At 43.8% G+C, this 20,202-nt stretch overlaps 1 protein-coding gene across 1 annotated transcript in view; it reads left to right on the top strand.

Moving 5' to 3' along the window:
- Positions 1 to 14,121, top strand: part of LOC133381913 (zinc finger protein 572-like) — a 28,612-nt gene extending 14,491 nt beyond the window's left edge. Inside the window, exon 4 of the mRNA XM_061621492.1 lies at positions 13,248 to 14,121. Coding sequence (XP_061477476.1) covers positions 13,248 to 14,014 — 767 coding nt within the window. The 3' untranslated portion in view covers positions 14,015 to 14,121. The remainder of the gene's footprint in view (positions 1 to 13,247) is intronic.
- The last annotated feature ends 6,081 nt before the right edge of the window (positions 14,122 to 20,202 follow it).

The following is a 20,202-nucleotide window of genomic DNA, read 5'->3' as shown; positions in this document are numbered from 1 at the left end:
ATGTATCCACCATCCGATTGGAGAAACCATCCACCAACAGCATCTCAGTCTTATCAGGATTGAGTCTCAGTTTGTTAGTTCTCATCCAGTCCATTGTCGCGGCCAGGCAACGGTTCAGCACATCGACTGCCTCACCTGAAGAAGATGAAAAGGAGAAGTAGAGCTGCGTGTCATCAGCGTACTGATGACAATTCACTCCAAAACTCCTGATGACCACACCCAGCGGCTTCATATAGATGTTGAAACCCATGGGAGATAAAACCGAACCCTGCGGGACCCCACATTGGAGTGCCCATGGTGTCGAGCAGTGTTCCCCAAGCACTACCTTCTGGAGATGGCCCGCCAAGTAGGAGCGGAACCACTGCCAAGCAGTGCCTCCAACTCCCAACTCCACAAGCCTCTCCAGAAGGATACCATGGTCGATGGTATCAAAAGCCGCTGAGAGATCAAGGAGAATCAGCAGAGTTACACTCCCTCTGTCTCTCTCCCGACATAGGTCATCAAACAGGGTGACCAAGGCCATCTCAGTGCCAAAACCAGGCCTGAAGCCCAATTGAAATGGATCTAGATAATCGGTTTCATCCAATAGCATCTGGAGCTGGTCAGCAACCACTCGTTCCAGGATCTTGCCCAGGAATGGAACGTTCGCCACTGGTCTGTAGCTGCTGAAATCCTCTGGGTCCAAGGAAGTTTTTTTCAGAAGTGGTCTCACAGCTGCCTCTTTCAGACAGCCGGGGACCACTCCCTCTCGCAAGGAGGCATTTATCACTTCCTTGGCCCAGCCAACTGTTCCCTCCTTGCTAGTTTTTATTAGCCAAGAGGGGCAAGGATCTAGTACTGAAGTGGTTGCATGTACCTGTCCAAGTACCTTGTCCACCTCCTCGAACTGAAATGACTGAAACTCATCCAACAAAACATGACAAGACTGTGCTCCGGACACCTCGCTAGCGTTAACTGCTATAAAATGGAAGTCTAGGTCCCGGCGAATGCATGAGATCTTATGCTGGAAGTGCTCAGCAAACTCATTACAGCGGGCCACCGATGTATCTACCATGTCCTGAAGGCCTAGATGGAGTAGCCCTCGGACAACTCTAAAGAGCTCCGCTGGGCGGGAGAGAGATGACTTATTAGTGGCAGCAAAAAGTAGAGTGTGTAGCATCCACAAAAGCAAGAAACAAAAGGTAAAAAACCAGGATGCTGAAAAGATATTTCTTATGTACAAAGTACTATATTAAAAATAAATAGAAAATATGGTTGAAAATACAACAGATATCTTGTAAAAAATCAATATCCAAAAGATGCTTGGAAATATATGATAGAAATTCAAAGCCCAACGCGTTTCAGCTTGTACAACCAAGTCTTCATCAGGGGCTAAAACAGAAAAGATTTTTTTATGTATATTTACAAACACACAGTTAAAAGTACAAACATCTTATTTAAATCATCTAAAATTATATGAAAAATACTTACACATATAAATTTTTCGTCTGATTACTATAGCCAACTTTCATAAGTAATTTTGTTATAACTTCTGTTATGTGAAGAACATTCTAAGTTAAATATAGCTCTATACCATATAATGAGTATGACCTTTCTGGGCACACCTGACTGTGATTAAGAATACCTGTTTTTTCTGTATAAACTAAATTAAAGGCAACAGGTTGAATTCCTCACTCAATCCATTTGGAATCATGGTATCTAGTTCTAAAATCCAATATAATTCTCTACGTAATAATATGTCTGTATCTCTTCCATGCACCTTTTCCAGAACCCAAAACCTGCACTCTGTTATAGAATAAGGACACTGATTGTAATGGTCTACAAGAGGGGCCCCTCTTCTGTTGTTCCTTAAGTTACTCCAATGTTCCCCTATCCTTATTTTTACCATTCTTGTAGTTTGCCCTATGTACAGTTTTTTACAGCCACACTGTATAACATAGATGACTCTATTTGTATTACCCGTAGAAAAATGTCTAAGATGATATTTCCTCTGATTGGTAGGATTCACAAATTCTGTCAACCTGTTACTGTTTTTACAAAAAATGCAGTGCCCACAGGGATGATGACCCAGGGGAGAAGTTGCACCTGGGAGTAAATTCTGCCTCAATTGTACCCCACCTTTGAAATCACTTTTTACTAAAATGTCCTTAAGATTCCTAGTTCTTTTATATGAAATTTTTGGAGGTTCCTGACACCCTTCAACACGCTCTATTATGTGCCAATGTTTTTTTATACTGTCCTGTAACTTATTGGTAATATGATCAAATGTTAATATACAATTTAAACAAGTGGATGTTTTTTGTAATGGTTTTTTTAAAAGTTCTTCCCATTTTCTATTAGCTACTTTTTAAAATTTATTTTGATTAACAGAGAGTGGATATCCTCTATTCCATAGTTGTTTCTTTAAGGACAAGGATTGTAACATAAAATCATCTTCTGTAGTGCAATTTCGTTTTATTCTAAGGAACTGTCCATGGGGTAAATTCTCTCTAAGTACCTTGGGATGTGAGCTATCGTATTTCAAATACGTGTTTTTATCTGTTGGTTTCTTATAAGTCCTAGTAAGTAGACAATTATTTACTTTTTTAATATCTAAATCCAGAAAATTAATCTGATCCAAATTATATTGATAATCAAACTGAATATTGATATTTATACTATTAATCCATTCTACAAATATACCAAGGGATTCCAAAGTGCCTCTCCAAATCAAAAAAAATCATCAATATATCTCCACCATCCTATTAGTTGTTCAAAATACTGATTGGGTTACTTAATATCTTTTTTGAAATCTTCCATATAGAGATTTGCTATTTCTGACGCCATGGGGCAACCCATGGCTACTCCTTTAATTTGCCAATAAAATTGTTTATCAAATTTAAAGTAATTTCTGCGCATAGCTATTTCTGCTAAATCATAAAGAAAATGAGTAGGAGGATAGTTGTCCATTCTTAAATCCAAAGTTGTCCAAATGATTTCTAAAGCTTCATTTTGTGGAATGGTAGTATACAATGACCTAACATCCATAGTAACCAGAAAGTCCAAATCATCTATATGGATGTGTTGCGTCTTATTAATAAAGTCAGAGGAATCCCTAGTATAAGAAGGAGTAAGTGGTATGAAGGGTTTTAGAAAAAAATCAACAAACTGAGATAAAGGTTCTAGAATTGACCCACACCCAGATACAATGGGACGCCCTGGAGGGGGTCTCATATTTTTATGTATTTTTGGCAAAACATAAAATACTGGCATTCTAGGATTTTCTTTAGACAATTTTTTTTCTTCTTCCTTTGTAATATATCCCAAACTAACACCTTCTTCCAATACATTCTTTATCTCTTGAGTAATCTTGCCTGTAGGATCATATGGAGAGGTTTTATATGCAGTTGTGTCTGCTAATTGTCAATATACCTCATCTTGATATTGTTGTATATCCTGTACCGCTATTGCCCCTCCTTTATCAGCTGGTTTTATAATAATAGAATTATCACATGACAGTTCTTGTAAAGTCTGTTGTTCTATATTATTCAGATTTTTCCAGCCTAGTTGAGTGGATTTTTCCAATTTATCAAGGTCTTTGTTTATGAGTGCCTCAAATGTTATTATAGAGTGTTCAATGGGAGCCGGAGACATAAATCTAGAAGGTGTTTTAAATCTCCTTTTTGAATCAGTGAATTGGGAAGGAGTCTCCCCAAAAAAAGATCGTAACCTGAGGTTCCTGAAAAAACAAAATAAATCCAACCTTGTCTGCACAGGATCATGCCATGGGGTCGGGACAAAAGATAATCCTTTATCCAAAATGCGTGTTTCTATTTCCGAGAGGGGTCTACTTGAGAGGTTAGCGACTAACGTCTCTGTCTGAGTCTGTAAGGTGGAGACGATTGTTCTCTGCGTCGTTTCTGATTTCCTCTGTAGTTGTTGGTTCTTTTTTTTTTCCTTTTCTCGTTTAAACAGGCTGGAGGAAAAAACATAGACCTGTCTGTCTCACTGCTATCAGCAGTGGTAGATTCCCAGTCAGTATGAGAACCTATGGAAACATTATGTTTAGAAAAAGCAACCTTTTTGGTAATGTTAAAGAGCCAAGGATAAACTTTATTAGCATTATAATCATTCTCATCTCTTAGAAATTTTTTATATTTAAAAGCTTTTAAATCCTTGTGAAAATCTTTAAGCTCTTTATCCAGAGAAAATAGTTTTTTATCCATATCTGTGATGTTTTCTTCTTTGTACTGTTCCATTTGTTCATCTAGAGACAGCTTTAATTGTGTATTCATTTCTGTAGAGGTGTCTATAATTAATACCGTGAGGTCCTGGGAACATTTATTAAGAATAGCGCACCATTTTTTCAGCTTTTAGAATCCTCAGGCCTCGGGGAATACGTTGTACCCGACAGTACTGCAAAAGTGTGGAGGCATGTAATTCACTTTTAATCATCTGTTTATGTTGTTTTTTAATCGCTTCCCAGTCTGTATTGTGTTCTTCATGATTGATAGAAAAAATGGAAGGTTGTTGTAAAAGTTTATCAAGATGTTCTTTTGAATAACTGTGTGTGTTTTCCCAAGCCATGAGTGCAGAGGGAAGAAACACACACAAAATGCAAAAAGTAGAGTGTGTAGCATCCACAAAAGCAAGAAACAAAAGGTAAAAAATCAGATGATTTAAATAAGATGTTTGTACTTTTAACTGTATGTTTCTAAATATACATAAAAAATTCTTTTCGCGTTGGGCTTTGAATTTATATCACATTTCCAAGCATCTTTTGGATATTGATTTTTTTACAAGATATCTGTTGTATTTTCAACCATATTTTCTATTTATTTTTAATATAGTACTTTGTTCATAATAAATATCTTTTCAGCATCCTGGTTTTTTACCTTTTGTTTCTTGCTTTTGTGGATGCTACACACTCTACTTTTTGCATTTTGTGTGTGTTTCTTCCCTCTGCACTCATGGCTTGGGAAAACACACACAGTTATTCAAAAGAACATCTTGATAAACTTTTACAACAACCTTCCATTTTTTCTATCAATCATGAAGAACACAATACAGACTGGGAAGCGATTAAAAAACAACATAAACAGATGATTAAAAGTGAATTACATGCCTCCACACTTTTGCAGTACTGTCGGGTACAACGTATTCCCCGAGGCCTGAGGATTCTAAAAGCTGAAAAAAGGGTGCGCTATTCTTAATAAATGAAATAAGTATTAATGCCAGTTATTGAACTGGCAACAAACATGTCAGCAAAATAAACAGGAAATCAAACTGTCCATTTGTAAAATCTAAACGGACGTTACATTATTAAACCAGAAATATGCATTTCAACAAAAACAGAAACTGTTCCAAACACCTAAATGGGATATGTGTTACTGATAAAAAAAGTATGCAAGGCCAGCCCTAGAAAAAATGCACAGTCAGGTTTGCAGAGCCAGCCAGGGGGTTTATGGGGCCCAGAGCATGCATGATGTTAGGACTCTGCTGCTGCCCCTCCAAGGGCCCCACGTATGAATTGCTGCATGCACGGGCTACACTTGACAATTCTCACCCGCAGCTCCTCCTGGCCCTTGGATCAGGCAGGATGAGCGGTGTGCTTCCTTTCCCCCCCTTACATTAGAGATGAGGGAGCCAGGATCAGGGTCTGCTTCTCCTCACAACCTCCTCCAAACTCTAAGCCCCTTCTGGCAGAGCTGCTTCCTGCTTCCTGGGATTCAGCCTCACAGGCTGTCTGCTTCTGGCCTGCTGCTGGCCTCCTCCACTACCCACTTGCTTGGGATTCCTCCCTCAAGCCTGGCCTCCCACCACTCCTATGCCTTTTCCTGGGGTAACCAGGGTGCCAAACTGCCAAGAGGATGTTCTGGGCCCGGTCCACTGGATGTGGCTCACACCCTCTGCTGCACTCACAGATGATGGCACAAATGTACATGCCCTTGACGTCATGAGCAAATGTGCACCCTCTTTTGCAGATGGAGGGGGGAGGAGTGCCCAAAGATCAATCTGAGGTCACACACAAGTAACAAGATGCCTGACAAATACAATATCAAACAGGTGAAGCTTTCCCCATAATTTTAGTTCCAGACTAGAAAAGGCTTTCTCTGTTTAACATCTGCCTGTTTAACTCAGCTGTTAAAGCCATGAGAGCCCTGCTCCCCTTCAGCGTCAACCGGAACCCATTTCAATGTCCTCATTGTCAACTGTAAAGTTGCATAAATCTTCTGTTGTCATTACTTCAGTCTTTTTGACATTCAGCTGTAGTCTTGCTTTTGTGCTTTCCTCTTTAACTTTCATCAGTATTAGTTTCAGATCGTTACTGGTTTCTGCTAGTAGTATGGTACAATCTGCATATCTTAAATTATTGATATTTCCCCCTCCAATTTTCACACCTCCTTCATCTTGCTCCAATCCCACTTTTTGTATGATATGTTCTGCACATAGATTAAGTAAATGGGTGATAAAATATACCCCTAGGGCTGCAGTATGACTTTCTTGGGCCCTAGGCTCTTTTGCCTTCGTGGCCCCCTTCCTTCATAATAATATCAATATTAAAATTATTTTTGATATAACTTTAAATACTTCAACATTTTATTTTTGTCTGTTTTAGGCAAAATTTAATAGATTTTTGTGGGCCCTAAAAGTTTCATTTTTTTCTGATGTGAGAAAAAAATGAAAACATTTTCTTCCACCCTACAAGTTCATTTTTTTCTTCTGATTTTAGAAGAAATTAAAACGTTTTCGTGGGCCCCTATAAGTATCGTGGGCCCTGGCACTGTGCCATAAGTCGGGCCTGCTAACACCCCCTTATCCGTAGAAGCCGGGCTCCATCAAGGTCATGAAGTCTGGGGAGTTTTAGGGCGGATGTTCCATTTGGCCAGTGATTGGTGAGCCCTTATTCCATGAAGAAATTTCCTGATTGGTTAATTGGAATCAGCCTGTTGCTGGGCAGTTTGCCGTAAGTATGGGGCTCAAACCTTGGCTTTCGTTCCTCTCCTGGGTCCCATCATGCCTATCTGATGTTGCCTGCTGAGGTCCCATTTTGCATCAACTCTCCTGCCTGTTCCTCCCTCTGAGGAGAGGGGTGTGTGCAACTGTCTACCTGTGTGTAAGGAGAGACTAGGCTAGATAGCTGGTTTTTCTCTTGGGACTGAACTCCGTATGTTTTACCTTGTCCCTTTAGGGTGTTGATATTTGGGTGGGTTTTTGTGGTTTGATGACTTATGCCTGGAATTGGACCTGATTTGTGGAAGTGTCCCTTTTTTCTCATCCTTTTATTCACTTTTATGCCCAGTTAGATCACTTTTTAGGAACCTTTTATTCCTGTGGTATTTTAATAGATTTTTATTTGTTTTGGTAAGGATTTTTGAATTTTATCTTTTTGGAACGCATAGGTTAGAAGGAACAGATCACGCTTGGGGATTTAACTTTAATGATTTGTTGGAGTAAGTTTTATTAGTCTGCTTACTGACCATCTTCACTTGAAGCAGCGATGAAATCAGACATCTTTCAACAAAGAGGAACATGTCATGAAAACCTGAATTCAAGATTGTTGTGTAGCAAAGAATTGTACGGTTTCATTTGTTATTGTCTCACATTCTCACATTCCATGTTCCTATTGTGTGCGTCGCACAACTCCGAACTCTCCTTTTGCATCTGTGCGCATCAGCCTTTGGGCTTCCTTTGGGCTTTGACCCAGCTGCGTTCTTAGTCACAGCGCTACTCGTATTTGTCCTTTGTTCTTCCCCAGTAGCTCGGTGAGTGCCTTCTGCCCTGGGGGTCTCATCTTCCAGCACTATTTTGTGTTGCAGGTAACAGGGGGCTAATTTAGGGTGGGAGGGAGGGAGGAAGGGCATGCGAGCTGCCCTCTGGCAGTGGAAAGGGCCATGTTCCTGTCAGACAGGATCCATCCTAGGCTTGTAAATTCCAGTTGCGCATAAGTACTGGGCTCTCCACCTTAAATGGAGGAACAAGAGAGGAAATTTTTGTTACAGTTGTCTCTCTGTCTCTGTCTCTTTTCACAACCTGTTGCCAAATACCTACTGCTAAAATAACTCCATTGAAAGTGCCCTTCCTGGCACCCCTGCTTCGCAAATCTGACCCACAATACATTTCAAATTATCCGTTGGATAATAATTGAGCGAAGTGTATGGGTGGGTTTGTATCGGGAGAGGCATTCCATCAGGTATTATGGTCCCAAGCCGGGTAAGACTTTATAGGTCAAAACCAACACCTTGAATTGAGCTTGGAAGCATACAGGCAACCAATGCAAGCAGGCCAGAATCGGTTCTATATGTTCAAACCGTCTGGTCCCTGTTACCAATCTGGCTGCTGCATTTTGCACAGCTGCAGTTTCCAAACCGTCTTCAAAGGCAGCCCCACGTAGAGCGCATTGCAGTAATCTAACTTGGAGGTTACCAGAGCATGGACAATTGAAGCCAAGTTATCCCTGTCCAGATAGGGACTTAGTTGGGCTACCAACCAAAGTTGGTAGAAGGCACTCAAATGCCACCAAGGCTACCTGAGCCTCAAGTGACAGAGATAAGAACATAAGAACATAAGAAGAGCCTGCTGGATCAGGCTAGTGGCCCATCTAGTCCACCATCCTGTTCTCACAGTGGCCAACCACGTGCCTGTGGGAAGCCCGCAAGCAGGACCCGAGTGGAAGAACACTCTCCCCTCCTGAGGCTTCTGGCAACTGGTTTTCAGAAGCATACTGCCTCTGACTAGGGTGGCAGAGCACAGCCATCACAGCTAGTAGCCATTGATAGCCCTGTCCTCCATGAATTTGTCTAATCTTCTTTTAAAGCCATCCAAGCTGGTGGCCATTACTGCACCTTGTGGGAGCAAATTCCATAGTTTAACTATGCGCTGAGTAAAGAAGTACTTCCTTTTGTCTGTCCTGAATCTTCCAACATTCAGCTTCTTGGAATGTCCACGAGTTCTAGTATTATGAGAGAGGGAGAAGAACTTTTCTCTATCCACTTTCTCAATGCCATGCATAATTTTATACACTTCTATAACGTCTCCTCTGACCCGTCTTTTCTCTAAACTAAAAAGCCCCAAATGCTGCAACCTTTCTTCGTAAGGGAGTCGCTCCATCCCCTTGATCATTCTGGTTGCCCTCTTCTGAACCTTTTCCAACTCTATAATATCCTTTTTCAGATGAGGCGACCAGAACTGTACACAGTATTCCAAATGTGGCCGCACCATAGATTTATACAACGGCATTATGATATCGGCTGTTTTATTTTTAATACCTTTCCTAATTATCGCTAGCATGGAATTTGCCTTTTTCACAGCTGCCACACACTGGGTCGACATTTTCATCGTGCTTTCCACTACAACCCTGAGGACTCTCTCCTGGTCGGTCACTGCCAGTTCAGACCCCATGAGTGTATATGTGAAATTAAGATTTTTTGCTCCGATATGCATAATTTTACACTTGTTTATATTGAATGGCATTTGCCATTTTTCCACCAATTCATTCAGTTTGGAGAGCTCTTTTTGGAGCTCTTCGCAATCCCTTTTTGTTTTAACAACCCTGAACAATTTAGTGTCATCAGCAAACTTGGCCACTTCACTGCTCACTCCTAATTCTAGGTCATTAATGAACAAGTTGAAAAGTACAGGTCCCAATACTGATCCTTGAGGGACTCCACTTTCTACAGCCCTCCATTGGGAGAACTGTCCACTTATTCCTACTCTCTGCTTTCTGCTTCTTAACCAATTCCTTATCCACAAGAGGACCTCTCCTCTTATTCTATGACTGCTAAGCTTCCTCAGAAGTCTTTAGTGAAGTACCTTGTCAAACACTTTTTGAAAGTCTAAGTACACTATATCCACTGGATCACCTCTATCTATATGCTTGTTGACACTCTCAAAGAATTCTAATAGATTACTGAGACAGGACTTTCCCTTGCAGAAACCATGCTGGCTCTGCTTCAGTAAAGCTTGTTCTTCTATGTGCTTAGTTAATCTAGCTTTTAATAATACTTTCTACCAGTTTTCCCAGGACAGAAGTTAAGCTAACTGGCCTATAATTTCTAGGATCCCCTCTGGATCCCTTTTTGAATATTGGCATTAGATTGGCCACTTTCCAGTCCTCAGGCACGGAGGAGGACCCAAGGGACAAGGTACATATTTTAGTTAGCAGATCAGCAATTTCACATTTAAGTTCTTTGAGAACTCTCGGGTGGATGCCATCTGGGCCCGGTGATTTGTCAGTTTTTATATTGTCCATTAAGCTTAGAACTTCCTCTCTCGTTACCACTATTTGTCTCAGTTCCTCAGAATCCCTTCCTGCAAATGTTAGTTCAGGTTCAGGGATCTGCCCTATATCTTCCACTGTGAAGACAGATGCAAAGAATTCATTTAGCTTCTCTGCAATCTCCTTATCGTTCTTTAGTACACCTTTGACTCCCTTATCATCCAATGGTCCAATCGCCTCCCTAGATGGTCTCGTGCTTTGAATGTATTTATAGAATTTTTTTGTTGTTGGTTTTTATGTTCTTAGCAATGTGCTCCTCAAATTCTTTTTTAGCATCCCTTATTGTCTTCTTGCATTTCTCTTGCAAGAGTTTGTGTTCTTTTTTATTTTCTTCATTCAGACAAGTCTTCCATTTTCTAAAGGAAGATTTTTTGCCTCTAAGAGCTTCTTTGACCTTGCTCCTTAACCATGCTGGCATCTTCTTGGCCCTCGTGTTACCTTCTCTGATCTGTGGTATGCACTCCAGTTGAGCTTCTAATATAGTGTTTTTAAACAACTTCCAAGCATTTTCGAGTGATGTGACCCTCCGGACTTTGTTTTTCAGCTTTCTTTTTACCAATCCCCTCATTTTTGTGAAGTTTCCTCTTTCGAAGTCAAATGTGACCGTGTTGGATTTTCTTGGCAAATGGCCATTTACATGTATGTTTAATTTAATAGCACTGTGGTCACTGCTCCCAATCGGTTCAACAACACTTACATCTCGCACCAGGTCCCGGTCCCCACTGAGGATTAAGTCCAGGGTTGCCATCCCCCTGGTCGGTTGCATGACCAACTGGTCTAGGGCATAGTCATTTAGAATATCTAGAAATTTTGCTTCTTTGTCATGACTGGAACACATATGCGGCCAGTGTATGTCTGGGTAGTTGAAGTCACCCATTACTACCACATTTCCTAGTTTGGATGCTTCCTCGATTTCATATCTCATCTCAAGGTCTCCCTGAGCATTTTGATCAGGGGGACGATAGATCATTACCAATATTAAATCCCTCCTGGGGCATGGTATCACCACCCACAACGATTCTGTCCGCCTCTTTTGGGGTTTCAAGCTTTCTGGATTCAATGCCTCCTTTCATGTATAGAGCGACTCCACCACCAATACGTCCTTCCCTGTCCTTCTGATATAGTTTATATCCAGGGATAATCGTATCCCACTGGTTTTCCCCATTCCATCAGGACTCCATTATGCTCACTATATCAATGCTCTTCTCTAAGACCAAGCACTCCAGTTCTCCCATCTTGGTTCGGAGGCTCCTAGCATTAGCGTACAGGCACTTGTAAGCAGTGTCTCTCTTTAAGTGTCTTTGGCACTTGTGGTTTGGCCTGTGGTAATATTGCTCTTCTGAATTTATATCCTGTGCCCCTGCTCTCACAATGCCTACTTCTAAGCCTACCCTTTTTAAAATTTCATCATTTCTTTGGTGTTTATCCCAGGGGGGAGGTTTATTCCGAACCGGACCTTCCTCAGCTCCTGTCGGGTTTCCCCCCTCAGTCAGTTTAAAAGCTGCTCTGCCACCTTTTTAATTTTAAGTGCCAACAGTCTGTTTCCATTCTGGTTCAAGTGGAGCCCATCCCTTTTGTACAGGCGCGGCTTGTCCCAAAATGTTCCCCAGTGCCTAACAAATCCAAACACTTCCACCCAGCACCATCATCTCATCCACGCATTGAGACTGCAAAGCTGTGCCTGTCTGGCTGGTCCTGTGCATGGAACCGGTAGCATTTCAGAGAAAGCCACCTTGGAGGTCCTGGCTTTCAGCATCCTACCTAGCAACCTAAATTTTGCTTCCAGGACCCCTTGACATCTTTTTTGTTAACCTGCTGGCAAGCAGTTAAACATTTGGTTCCCCCCCATCACTGTGACTTGGTGATTTTACAACACAGCGCTATTGGGTGAAAGTTAGCTTAGCACCTCCTTATCAGCAGAAGGGGCCTGGTTCTGTCAAGGCTGTAAAACTCCTTGAGTTTGTTATGGGAAACCAAAAGGAGGCGCCAGGTGCTGTGGGAACATAGTTTTTTCATCCTTTTGATGAAAATGTCAATTGGTTAATTGTCTCCGGCTGAGCCAAGATCTCTTCCGTAACAAGGGGCTCAGAACTTTGGGGTTTTGTCCCACTTTGGAGGATCAGCCTATTGCATAGGTGATGTTCTGTTGTGGCTCCATTTTCATCCTTTCACGCAAGTTCCCTGAGGGGAGGAAGGCTATTCATCTGTAGATCTTATGGTCCGTAAGTATAGCTTAGGCTAGGAAGCTTTTGTTATTTTAATCTGTGCCAAAAGTCTCCTCCTGTATTCCTTTTTAAACCTTAACTTTTTGGGCGTATGGTAACAGGATCTAAATTGCTACTAAAATTTATTGTGTGTACCTCTTTGTTATTTGTAAAACTTTTATGCTTTTCTTGTTTTCTTTTTAATAAATATTAATTATCTTAACCAACGTGTGTTCACTCCAGAGAGGGGGTTTAGTTCCTAACTTCAGTCCTTGCTATCCGACTACAACTGCCATGTAACAGAGGAATGTTTTACCTGAGACTTTAGAAGGGACAAGGAGTGCATCCATACTCTTCTCCTGAGAAGTTCTGGTGTTTTAACTGGGCTCTGCAGTTCCCTTCGCCCCAGAGTGCTAACTAGCTACAAGGGTGGTGGCAGTTACTACCTTGCAGGGTTGGTGTGAGCATGCACAACCTTGTCAAAGCAGGACTTGCTGGGATCAATTGCCCAAAGCTGGGGATTGACTCCTGGGATGGTGAAGGCAGACAGCTGGTGGGCTCAAGCCTTTCACTACATAGTGACAGTGGGTGGGAGTTGCCCTCCCCGCTTTCACTACATGTCCAAGCACCTACTGCTAAAATAACTCCATACAAGGCGTCGAGCTTCGACAGTTAAACTCTGATGTCAACAGAACTCCCAGAAATATGTTTTCAAAGAACAAATCATAATATATTCACAGGATTTATCCACATCATTTTATCTCCTTTCCTTTTCATTCCATCAGGATACATCTGGGGGGTCAAGGCTGAGGGAGAACCATCTGAAGTATCACTGGAAAAAGCTGAGGTGCAGGAGCAGAAACTGAGGAGTCAAGATGGAGCAAAGAGACAAGAGGAGCGACAGACACACACAGGGGACAAACCTCATATATGCTTGGAGTGTGGAAAGTGCTTCAGTCCGAGTGGCCACCTTACTTCACATCACAGAACTCACACAGGGGACAAACCTTATGAATGCTTGGTGTGTGGAAAGAGCTTCAGTGACAGTAGCATCTTTAACACACATCAAAGAACTCACATAGGGGAAAAACCTCATAAATGCTTGAAATGTGAAAAGAGCTTCAGTCAGAGTAGCCACCTTATTTTGCATCACAAAACTTACATGGGAGACAAACCTTATAAATGCTTGGAGTGTGGAAAGAGCTTCAGTGGCAGTAGTGCCTTTAGTAAACATAAAAGAACTCACACAGGGGACAAACCTCATAAATGCTTGGAATGTGGAAAGAGCTTCAGTCAGGGTGGCCACCTTACTTTGCATCAAAGAAGTCACACAGGGGACAAACCTTATAAATGCCTGGAGTGTGGAAAGACCTTCAATCAGGGTGACCAACTTACTTCGCATCACAGATCTCACACAGGGGACAAACCTTATAAATGTTTGGAGTGTGGAAAGACCTTCAGGTGGAGTAGCTCCTTTACACAACATCAAAGAACTCACAAGGGACCAATGTTATCGATGCTTGGAGTGTGGAAAGAGATTCAGTCAGAGTAGCTACCTTACTTCTCATCAAAGAAGTGTTACGATTGCTTGGCTAACCCCATTTTGGTTCAAGTGGAACCCAGGAGGTGCAAGGCCAGGAACTATAACTCCCACCCCCACCTCTCCCACCCCTGCCCCGCTGGTATGGCTGGTTGTGAGTTCCATAGGTGTTGTGCGTAGAACAACAAGGGCATCGTTAAGAAACAAAATTAACCAAAAGCTACGGCATAAATGTTATCTTCTTCTTTGGCAGACTTCCCTCACTCACCGTAGAATCCTCCATTGTTCATTCTAAGGAGCCTTAGTTTTTCAGGGTCAGTAAGAAACTCTCATGCAGGCGCGCACACACACACACACACACACACACAAGATCAGCAGATTCTCAGTCCCCTCCTTTGCAGGAGGGGGAGAGTGGAAAAAGTCTTTTAAAAACGAGGCTTGAATCTAGAGAGAGAAGGAGAAGGGGGGCCAGAGAGATCAGAGCTCCAACCTGTGTGCTACACTCTCAAGGAATGCATGGAGGGACTGCAGGGACAGAACCGGGGAGACTCTGGGTCTTGGGGCAAACCCTTGAGACCAAGAGATTCCTTCCTGGTTTTGGATCAGAGCTCTTCCACATAGCTTCAGCTGTATTCAGCCGCCCACTCAGGGCCTAGGAGAGGTAATCATTCCTACTTTTAATAGTAATAGGGTCCTTTAATCTCTTTAGTTTAAAGTTATGAATGGGTTAGGATATCAATGATTAATGCTGCCACGCACCCAAGTAATTCTGTAATGGCTACTAGCCAAGCTGGCTGTGCTCTGCCACCCTAGTCAGAGGCAGTATGCTTCTGAAAACCAGTTGCTGGAAGCCTCAGGAGGGGAGAGTGTTCTTGCACTCGGGTCCTGCTTGCGGGCTTCCCCCAGGCACCTGGTTGGCCACTGTGAGAACAGGATGCTGGACTAGATGGGCCACTGGCCTGATCCAGCAGGCTCTTCTTTTGTTCTTACGTTCAAGTGATCCCGACTTATGGGGATCCCATGAAGAGGGTTTTCATGGCAAACGGTGTTCAGAGGAGATTTACCATTGCCTTCCTCTGAGGCTGAGAGGCAGTGACTGGCCCAAGGGTGCCCAGGGAGCTTCATGGCTGTGCCGGGATTCGAACCCTGGTCTCCCAGGTCCTAGTCCAACACTCTAACCAGCACACCACACTAGCACTCTCACCTCTCCTTGGTCCCATAGACCAATCAAGGGCCTCATTCATCTGTTGTACCCAATGCAAATTGGGGACCCCAGGGGAGAGGAACTTGCCACCCTCTCTTGTCCCCTGGTTCCAATCGGGGTAATTTCACATCAGCGGGAGGGGGGGGAGACAGGAGACCTGGGTTCAATAACTCCAGCAGCAATCACGGCAACTTGTCTCCCTCCCACCAAAGTAATGACCCTACTCAGACCCGACAGGGGAATGAACTGGTGGGTTTTGGGGATCCCCTCCGTAATCAGCTTTGGTCCACGCTTAGAAATCTGGGAAAAAATATGGATCAGTTCCATAAGCAGCCCACTGAAGTTTTGGCAGAGGCCTTACTCAGGAGATTGAAGGCACAGGCTCCTGATATGGCCCCCTCCACGTCTGCTTCTGTTCCCCCCACACACACTGCCCCACTGCTCCTATCCAGCTTCGCTCAGAAGAACAGAGGCAGGGCATACAAGATGTGCACAATCGAACCCAGGGCTGCCCAGTTCCTGCTGCTCCAGTCACAACTGTGTCAATGTTAGAGCCAGCTTTGTGGGGCAGAATGAATGTGGAGGCCACAGCCTGGGAACGGAACAGTGGCCAGAGAACCAGGCTTGGTTTTTTCCAATGAATCCAGTGTGGTGGAATTTTTCCCCAAGCAGCTGAATCCTCCATTGCTCCCATCTTTCTAAGCAGCGTCTCAGGTGATGCCTCCTGCGATCCCTGCAGCTGCCATCAGACCTCTGCAAAGGCAGACAAGTGCTGGAAAGGCTGATCCCTCTGGGAAGGGAGGGAGGAAATGATTGGGTGGTGGGTGGAGTGGAAAGGAGATGCTGGTCTTGGAGGCTACTGGGGGGAAGGGGGAGCAATGTAGCTGGGATCGGAGGGAGGAACATACAGCAGCAAAAGTTCCCCTGCCCTGAATAGCTCCACTCATGTCTGCCCCCGTTCCTTGGCACCTCCCTCTGCTGCGGGACCCAGAGCGACCTCCCGAGAAAAAGAGGACAAAAGCAGGGGTGGCCACCACTGCTGGGCCAAGGACGATTCGTTCAGCCCACCGTAAGAGCGCCTCAAGGGAAGGGTCCCCTGCCCAGAGTCAGGCGCTGACAGACCGCACAGGGCTCGGGGCTCCAGAGCAAACCTGATAACTCCCCACCCCCACCCATGAAGAAGCCTCTCTCTGCTGGGGGCTCCGGAATGCATATCATAAATGCATGATGATGTCATGAAATCATAAAGAATTAGTAATTGGGATGCCCACCCCACACTCTGCTCTGGGCCAGGACAAATCATACACCCCAGGAAAGGGGAGGGTGCCCTCTATGAGATACCAGTGCATGCTGCCCGGCCCAAAGTGTCTGCTAGGCACAGAGTATGGATGAGGGCATCCATGCAAAAAAAAAAAGAAATCAACAAAAAGAGGCAGAAAAGAAATAAGTAACTGGCAGTACCCACCCCACAATCTGCTCTGGGCCAGGACAAATCATATGCCCCAGCAAAAGGGAGGGTGTATTCTATGAGATGCCAGTCTTTCCCAGCTAAAATAATGAAAATAGGGGGAAATACGTAATTTGCGGTGACCACGCAAAATCTGCTGTGGGCTATGAAAAATCATTCACTGCAGAGAAGTGGATATTGTTCTCTGAGAGATGCCACTGCCTCCTGCCTCGAAAGGTTTTTCTTGTAGACCCCCAGTTACTTCTTTTTTATACACACTGTTATGTTAGAGAGGACACCCTCCTCTTTCCTGGGGTGTATGATTTGTCCTGGCCCAGGGGAGATTTTGGGTGGGCACTCCAGTTACTTATTTTGCCCTTTCTGTTTTTGTCTATTTTGGTTTTGCGAAGATGCCCTCATCCATGCCTTGTGGCCGGCAGAACCTCTGGGGTGGATGGGATGCACTGGCATCTCCTAGAAGACACCCTCCCCTTTCCTGGGGTGCATGATTTGTCCTGGCCCAGAGCAGATTTTCAAGTGGGCACCATCACTTACTTATTTTTTGGGGTTTTATGATCTCATTATGAATTTATAATCATATCAGAAGCCTGATGATTTTGATCACATAAATGTATTGTTATAGTTGACGGGGGAGTCCCCCGATCGCAGTGATATATCATACAGGGTACCCCAACATATATTTTGGGGTTCAGAGACATATTAACTTTGGCTTGAAGTTGCTGTAGCTGTCAACTTTTCTTCTTTTTAGTGTTTTGAACTTTCGAGCAAAACTGGAACTGGGAATTAGGAACAAAATCCAGTGTCATGATGTTCCCGGGGGATGCTTCGATCCAGCTCCAACACAGCCAGCCCAGATCAGGGGAGAGGCAGTTGGGACGGGGCAGAGCTGCAGCCTCCGATCTGGAGGGTCTGCGGGGAGGGGGGCTTAAGGGGGTCCTCGCCCTCTCCCACCCTCTCCTCTGCACCCCATTGCATACCTTTGTTTTGAGGGGCCCCCAGTGCAACTCCGCTCTCCAACATCGCTGCGCACTAAGAGGTGCTCCACGCTTCCACCCGCATTTCTTGAAGAGAGGCGCGGCAGGAAAGGGAAGTCCCTCGTTTGGGCTCTTTCCTTTGGGTCTGTCCTCACTGGTTAACCCTTAAAGAGCAAAGTGGCTGAAGCTCCTCGGCTGCCTCGCAGGGAGAGCGAGGGGAGAGGGAAGCCCCTTTCTGGCCGGTGACCCTTTTCCACATTAAAAATAAAAATGCCATGCACATTTTTAAAAAAGGTTTTGAGGGAACAGCTTAGGTTAGCTTAAACCCTGTTTCCTTTACCTGATAGATTTCTCTTTTAATTTCTCTTTCTTTTAATGCATATTTTAAATTGTTCTTTGTGAAACACTTAGAGGCTTTCTGTCAAGTAAGCAGTATATAGATTTTGTTAAATAGATAAATACAGGTTGCATACAGAAGCGCAGGGTATATTAATGATAGTGACATCCACCCTCCTGCCTGTTTTTGCTACTGGGTTGAGAATGAGATGCTTTTTAACACCTTCTCCAACAGCAGACATTCCTATGAGTCAGTAAGCATGAAAGAGGACAATGTTAGCTGCTTAGAAGAGTCTTCTCATTGGCAGAATTAACTCCTTTCACCTTGGCTCCAATAGCAGGAAAGTACAGGGGGCATCAAGACTGCTACAGAGGTGAGCAACTTTACCCTCAAAGTGCCTTGCAAACAATTTACAGCGGCCCTCCAAAGGGTCTAAGACTCGATTTCCTGGGGTTGATGTTGGATGGCTGCCCCTTCTGGCTCTGATGCCTGTTCTGGCTCTGTTGCCTCTTGTGCCTCAGACTCCTCACCTCCCTCTGCAGGTGTATCATTGTTATACCTTCTGTGGTGGAGGAATAACTCGGCTGCTTCTTTCAATTTGCTGTCATCTGTTTGGTGTGGTGCCCCTTCTGGTCGGTGTGGGCACTTTCCTTCCTCAAAGTGGAGAGCTCTGTATACTCCAACTTCGCCAGTTTTGGGATCTATTGCTCTGTATCCCTTTTGTGTTGAAGAATATCCAACGAATATTACTTCCCTGGCAGTGTTGTCAAGTTTTGACCTCTTTTGTTTCGGGATGTGCACAAAGACCTTACACCTAAATACACAAAGGTGAGACACGCTTGGTGTCCTATCACGCCATAGTTCAAATGGTGTTTTGTTGGTTGCAGATACAGGAAGTCGGTGCTGCAGGTAGGTGGCAGTACATCTTTGGTACATCTTTGGTAACTGTGCATCTTCCAACAAGGAATTAATCATTTGTCCAAGAGTCCTCTTCATTCTCTCCACAACCCCATTCTGCTTTGGGTTGTAGATGTCTGTAGCCTGGTGCTCTATGCCTTCCTCCCGGAGAAAGTCTTGCATAGCCCTAGACACATATTCCCCTGCATTGTCAGATCTTATGATCTGCGGCTTTCTGCCAAATTTGTTGGACACAATTCTGACATAGTCCTTCAATTTTTGAAGTACTTGAGTTTTGTCCTTTATCAGGTACATTGTAGTATACCTGGAGTAGTTATCTATAAAAGTTAGCATGTATAAATTTCCACCCTGGGATGGCACTTTCATTGGCCCACAAAGATCAGTGTGAATTAATTCTAGAGACTTTTTGGTATTCCTCTCACTTTCCTTAGGAAATTTTGGTTTCACACTCTTTGTCTTAATACAGCATTAACAGAGAGTAACAGTGGTCTGAAATGCGAGTGTGCCAACGTGTGCATGTGTTTACCTAAGAAAGCAGACTTTTACCCCGCATCAGGATCATTCTTGAGACTTAGTCAATTAAGAAAAGCTACTTTATTTATAGAAATACATAGTAGATTGAAAGGCATACCTAGTTCTAACTAACTAACTAAGTTGGAGGTGCAATACGCAGGCATGGGAATTGCCCCCATGGCTAGCAGAGAGAGAGAGAGCAGAGACAAATGGTGTCTCCTCTCTCTCGGACAGTCGGAGAAGAGAAAAAAAGAAAGGGCGGAAGGAGGAGGGGCAGGTAAGCTTCCCTTAAGACGTATCAGTCTAGCGACAGAAGGAAGTCAGTCAGAGCATCCCAGGTAAAGGTAGCCAAGCCTATCCATCTGGAGAATCCTAGCTCTATCTCCCTTCTGGAACATTAAAAAAAGAACAGAACAGGAGTTGCTCTTGCCCCACTTCCAACATTATCAGCCCTCTGACTGTGCACTACCCCTGACCCACCTCAATCTAGCAGCAAATTCACAGCCTTGACATGATTTCTTCTGAATTGTACCAATAAAGATTTTTACAACCGCCCTCCAGTGGCATCACTACGGGGGTGGGGCGGGGGTGGACCGCACCAGGTGACACCATCAGAGGGGGGTGACTCTCAGCTTTAATTAAAAAGTTTCTAGGTGGTCCGGTTCTCGAGATATGCATAAAAATGTCAGCCGCCCCCCAGTGGCGTTACTAAGGGGTGCGGGGTGTGTGGACCACACTAGGTGACACTATCAGAGGGGGGTGATTCTCAGCTTTAATTTTAAAAAA

The sequence above is a fragment of the Rhineura floridana genome, chromosome 3 (assembly GCF_030035675.1).
Source record: "Rhineura floridana isolate rRhiFlo1 chromosome 3, rRhiFlo1.hap2, whole genome shotgun sequence".
NCBI lineage: Eukaryota > Metazoa > Chordata > Lepidosauria > Squamata > Rhineuridae > Rhineura > Rhineura floridana.
This window is presented reverse-complemented; position numbering and strand designations above follow the sequence as displayed.